General features: G+C 32.7%; 1 protein-coding gene across 1 annotated transcript; it reads left to right on the top strand.

Moving 5' to 3' along the window:
• Window positions 1–1,805: 1,805 nt before the first annotated feature.
• LOC112764852 (uncharacterized) lies at window positions 1,806–5,580 on the top strand. Its single transcript, XM_025810656.3, has 2 exons — window positions 1,806–4,629; window positions 4,932–5,580. Exons 1-2 carry the CDS (start codon window positions 2,049–2,051, stop codon window positions 5,372–5,374), a joined length of 3,024 nt encoding a protein of 1,007 aa, XP_025666441.1. The 5' UTR covers window positions 1,806–2,048; the 3' UTR covers window positions 5,375–5,580.
• The last annotated feature ends 689 nt before the right edge of the window (window positions 5,581–6,269 follow it).

Below are 6,269 nucleotides of genomic sequence, written 5' to 3'. Positions count from 1 at the left end.
TCATAATGCACTTGAATTCAGTCATAATCAGGCAATTCAGATCTATATACCGTTTGCTACAATGGTAGTGCGTGCATGACTGCATGTAGTAAAATACAAACTTAGCGTATAATAAATTGTTACTTTATTAATACCTTATTTGCTATTCAAACTAGACTTAAGACCTACACGATGTGTGGATAACTAAATTAATTATACTATATAGTATAAATTAAAAAATATTATATTGTTTAGATAATATGTGGATTAATGTTAATTTTAAAGATTTATTTGTAATTTGTATATAATTTAATATAATTATTCAAAAATAAAAAACAAAAATATACAACAAAAGTATTGTGAAGTTGTTTTTTTTTTTAAATATTTTTTTACGCGTGTTTTTTAATATTTTTGTATCATAAACAACTTTTTTTTATACTTTATCATAGAATATAATCAATTCTACGATGATAAGTTTTTTTTATTTATTCGTGTGAATATTTTTTATAAACAATTTATTCGGATTTCAAAAAATAAATTATATTTGTTGATATTTTTGAGATGGTGTTGCTCTATAATATAATTTTAAGGTTTTTTTTAGTGTATTTGAAGATAATTTTAAAGAAAAAATTAAGAAAAAAAATTGAGAATAAGAATACAAAAAGTATAGTATGATATTATAAATTTACTTTATTAATCATGATATATGAGAATATATGCATAATAAACAAATGTTATTGTGTCACTATACATTAAATATTTATAACTGAATTGCTATTATTATAGTTTTAATCCAAATATTAATTATATTTAACTGTTATTTTTTAATTATTTTTGTATTAAATTTAATTATTTTTTATCATTGTTATGTAAAAATCTATTATTTTTATTTTACGCAATTATAATTTTGTCATCTATGCAAAATTGCTAACGTGGTCCAATCACAAAAACTAATATATCATAAGCTCATTCTATAATAAATTTATATTAACTTTTATATAATAAAAATAAATTAGTTTAATTTCAAGATATAATTTTTTTTAAATTATAAAAAATGGGTAGTATAGTGTATATTAGTATCAAAGGGGAGAATAGAAATCAAATAAGGGATTCCAAATTCAAATGAAACATCTAGAAAATAATTATTAAACCGTAGGATCAATTGGCTTTTAGAATCAAGTTTTACATGATTATGGATGGTACGTTAAAATAATTTAGGCAGTAGTAAATAGTTGATGGTCGATGGAGGATAAACTTATACTAAAGGATCTAAAATAACATTAAATCTGATTATGACGATTATAAAAAGAAAAAAGAGCACGTGAATCCAATGTGTGTTATCTTTTGATGACTAAATTCAGGTGGTTTATTATAAAGAGAATTATTCTTATTTTCCAAAAGAAAAGTAAATTGAAATTAATTATCTTTCAAAATATATTCACCATAACAAGTACTAAAGAACTTCCTTCAAAGTTTCATGTTAAATGTTTGTTTAATTAGAAAAATATTAGAGGTTATCAGAATTTATTTAGCTATTAACTCAATTTTTGTAGTCTAATTATTCAATAATATATTTTATCTTATACTTTTAAACATTAATGATTATTTGATAGCCAAAAATAATAAATTCTTATAATCTTTTAATATTCTTCATTTAATTAACTATTATACACAATACTATTTTGGAGTAGGATGTAAAATACCATTTATACACCAACCAAAACAAACTGCAATAAATGTCAACGATAAAAGCCAACAAACAAAAACTCAAATGATATAATCTTTTCCTTCTCAACTAGAAATTTCGGGATGAAGTCACAATCCTAACTTTGGGGAAAAAATATCAACAATAAAATACTGACACTTAATGAATAGAGCACCTCCCTCGCAGTTTGAAAGAAATTCTTCCACAATTACACCCCTTAATTACCTAAACCGTGTATCCCCAAACCACGTTCGCTTAAGTGAAACTCAGACTCGTCAACTCCAAGCACAAAAAAATCTCATTCATTCCAAACACTTAATACTTTGTCCAACCATTTTTGTTAACTGCTACTTACTTACCTTGTATGGCTTTTGTCACTATGCGTATGACTAGTAGTGTCACACTTCTCTTCTTGATTCTTTGCTTCTCTACCTCCTTGTATAATGCTTCTGCTCTTGTCTCTGATGGTGTCACTCTCCTTTCACTCTTGAATCATTGGACCTTTGTTCCACTCATCATAAACTCCACCTGGAAGGACTCTGATTCTGTTCCGTGCAAATGGATTGGAGTCCAATGCAACCATGCCTATGATGTGATCTCCCTTAACCTCAGTGATCTTGGGATTCAAGGTCAACTTGGACCAGAAATAGGACAATTACATCGCTTGCAGACCCTTGTGTTGTCGAATAATGGTTTCTTAGGAGAGGTACCTTCAGAGCTAAGTAACTGTACTTTGCTTCAGGTCTTAGACCTTTCTAATAACAGCTTTAGCGGACTGATACCAAGTAGCTTCAAGAAGTTGCAAAGCTTACGCAGCATGAATTTGTCGTCTAATCTATTGGGTGGTGCGATTCCAGATTCCTTGTTTCAAATTCGTCAGCTTGAAGAAATGAACCTTCACAATAACCATCTCAGTGGTCCTATACCAACCAGTATTGGGAACTTGACTGAGCTGTTAAGGTTACACTTACATGGTAATAGGTTGTCAGGTACGATTCCTTCATCCATTGGTAATTGCAGTAAACTAGAGGAATTGTTTCTGAATGAGAACAGATTGAGTGGGGAACTATCTTTGGAGATAGCAAAGCTCAAGAATCTAAAGACTATGTCTTTGTTTGACAACCAGTTCTCAGGAGTCATTCCTCAAGACTTGGGAATCAATAGCAGCATAGTGAAACTGGACTTTACAAATAATAAGTTCACTGGTAATCTTCCACCAAGTCTTTGCTTTCAAAAGAAGTTACAAGTGCTGAACATGGGATCTAATCGACTTCAAGGTAACATACCTTCTGATGTAGGAAGGTGTACAAGTCTAAGTATGCTGATTCTCAGTGAAAATAATTTCACTGGGTCTCTTCCTGTTTTTGAGAGTAATATGAACCTCAAGTACTTACACATAAGCAAGAACAACATCAGTGGACCAATTCCACCAAGTCTAGAAAATTGTACAAATCTTGCTGCAATTAACATGTCAATGAACAAACTTACTGGACTCATACCATTTGCACTTGGAAAGCTTGTGAATCTTACGATTTTGGATGTTTCACACAACAATTTGGAAGGACCTTTGCCACCACAGCTGTCAAATTGTACTAAAATGGATCATTTTGATGTTGGATTCAATTCCCTAAACGGTTCCTTCCCATCAAGTCTGAGGAACTGGACAGGGATAACCACATTAATTTTAAGAGAGAATCATTTTACAGGTGGTATCCCGAGCTTTTTCTCAGAACTTAGCAAGCTTCGTGAACTACAACTTGGTGGAAATTTAATTGGAGGAACAATTCCTCCATCATTGGGAAAACTGCAGAAGCTGTTCTATGGGTTGAATTTGAGTAGCAATGGATTGACAGGTGTGATTCCTTTAGAACTTGGGCAACTACAAGAATTGCAAAGTCTGGACATATCACTGAACAATTTGACAGGAAACATAGATGTTCTTGCTCAAGTACCATTGATTGAGATCAATATTTCATATAATTTCTTGTATGGTCTTGTTCCAACATCCCTCTGCAAGTTTCTGGATTCCTCATCATCTTCTTTCTTGGGCAATCCCCATTTAAATGTCAGTTGTTCTCCTTCTAGTGGCCTGGATTGGACCAACACTTGTAATTTGAAGCCATGTCCCTATCAATCAACTGATCACAAAGGCATCAGTGCATTGGTAATTTTAGTGATAGAACTAGGATCCTCACTGTTTGTTTCAGCTATACTGGTAGCTTTACTTTTGATGTATCTCCGCAAGAAAGAAATGAAGAATGATGTCTATGGTGAAAAATGGGGTTCTGCTATTGAAAGAGGAGCCGGAAGGATCGGTTTTCTTTACAACGAAGAAATGAGGTTCTTAACTGAAAACCAGTCAGCTTCCCTTCACGAAATAGTGATGGAGGCTACAGATAACCTAAATGATCAATACATTATTGGCAGAGGAGCTCATGGTATTGTTTATAGAGCTCAACTGGGTTATACAACTTTTGCTGTAAAGAAGTTTGCATTCGAAAGGAACAAGAGGAAGTATTTACATATTATGCGGAAAGAAATTGAAGTGCTGGGAGGGATCAAGCATAGAAACTTGGTCTCTTTTGCAGGCTACTGGATAGGAGAGAACTATGGTATGGTCTTATATAAGTACATGAAGAATGGAAGCCTCCATGATATTTTGCATGAGAAATATCCCCCACCACCCTTAAGTTGGAGTATACGGCTTAACATTGCTGTTGGAATTGCACATGGACTAAAATATCTGCATCATGATCACACTACACCCATAGTGCATAGAGACATAAAGCCACAGAATATACTTCTTGATGATCAGATGGAGCCTCTTATATCTGATTTTGGTACTTCCCTCTATAGGAATCTTGCTGAGCATTCTTATAGTCAATCTCATTCTTGGAAAAAGCTTTCAACATATGTTGTAGGTACTGCTGGTTATATCGCACCAGGTACGTAGATCTTTCTCCTGAGCTAGATTAAAGTTTTGGATGTTGATAATTGTTTTTAGTGTTGAGACTGGTAGAAGGATCTTGATGCACTCTGTACTTCTCTCTCTCTGAGTGGTCAAGTGTTTAATTGTTTATATAAACTATCAGAACAAAGGGAAAAAAAAGAAAAACTTTCTCCTAAACTTTTCAATTGATTTGCATTTTGCAGACCACTTTCATAGCTAATAGTAATTTCTGCTTCTCTAATGTGATGATACATGCATAGTATCTCTCTAACATGGTTGTGTTGTCCCCTGAAACAGAGAATGCATATGTAATAGTGCAGAGCAGAAAGTCTGATGTGTACAGCTATGGGGTAGTTCTGCTTGAGTTACTAACAAGAAAGAGAGTGGTTATTGAGGAGGAAAGAAATGTGACCGGTTTAGTTAGTTGGGTTAGCTCTATCTGGTTGGAAACAGGCAAAATTGAGGAGATTCTTGATCCAGACATTGCAAATGCATTTCCCAATTCCGGAGTATTAGCAAGGCAAGTCACTGAGGTGCTTTTATTGGCATTAAGATGCACCAAGAGGAAGCCGCGTGAGAGACCAACCATGAAAGACATTACTAGCTTCTATCAGAAAAACATATTCAAGTTGGGTTGCAATGATGTGGATATGGTTAATGAAGATGTTATTGATGTGGCACCACAACCATACAGTGTTCTAACTTTCAGTACTAATCCAGTTTCTGACACTCAAGAGTGACTCCTATCTGCATGGTGAAACTAGTGAGGATCAGAGGATGCAATGCTAAGACATAAAATTTATTTAGTTGTAGTGTGTATTGAGAAGGGCATGTTTGTTTAGTATTTGACTTGCTCAAAACCACTGGCAGACGAGTAAAATTAAATGGATGAATATATCTATGTGAAGTAGGTGCTAACCAAAGCTAATCAAATCTTTTGGGCAAATTATACTCGTCTCTTGAGTCTGCAAAATTCAGCTCCACTGATAAATTTAAAGTATAAATACGTACCTTCCATGATGTTTTGGTAATGATAAATTTGATATTTTTATTCACTGTACTATTAAACACTTTTTAAGCAAATAATATTTATGCTACATGAACAAACAAAGGGAATTATAATAAATTTCATCAAAATCATACGGTTTAAAGGTGATCAATATAGTTAAGGCGATTTTGCGGGAAAATAGATGGTTCTGAAGAGATACACAGAAAAAGTGAAGGAAGTGCTAAAATATTTTTGAACTCTCTTTCTCTTGTTCATAAACAAAGTTGATCGTATGAATCAGATTAGACATTATGGGGGTGGGGCTGTGATGAGTAATAGAGAAAGTCATGCACCACTCTGATGATTCAGTGTTGATAAATTAAGAGAAAGATATTATGGGGTGTTATCTATTTATTTCTTTATTTGGTAAATTGGGCCATTATGTTAAATCCCCAAGAATAATTATTTTAAAAATACCCACATTTGTTGTTAGTTTTATAAAATATGTCTGAGTGCTAATTGTTTTAGGAATGTTATATTCCCATGTTTTTTAAAAAGAATGATTCTAGCTAACTAACTTTTTTCAACCAACATCAACCAATTTTTTTAAAAATATTCCCATAGCATGACAATAAAACATTGAACAA

This window comes from Arachis hypogaea, chromosome 17 (genome assembly GCF_003086295.3).
Source record: "Arachis hypogaea cultivar Tifrunner chromosome 17, arahy.Tifrunner.gnm2.J5K5, whole genome shotgun sequence".
Lineage (NCBI taxonomy): Eukaryota > Viridiplantae > Streptophyta > Magnoliopsida > Fabales > Fabaceae > Arachis > Arachis hypogaea.
This window is presented reverse-complemented; position numbering and strand designations above follow the sequence as displayed.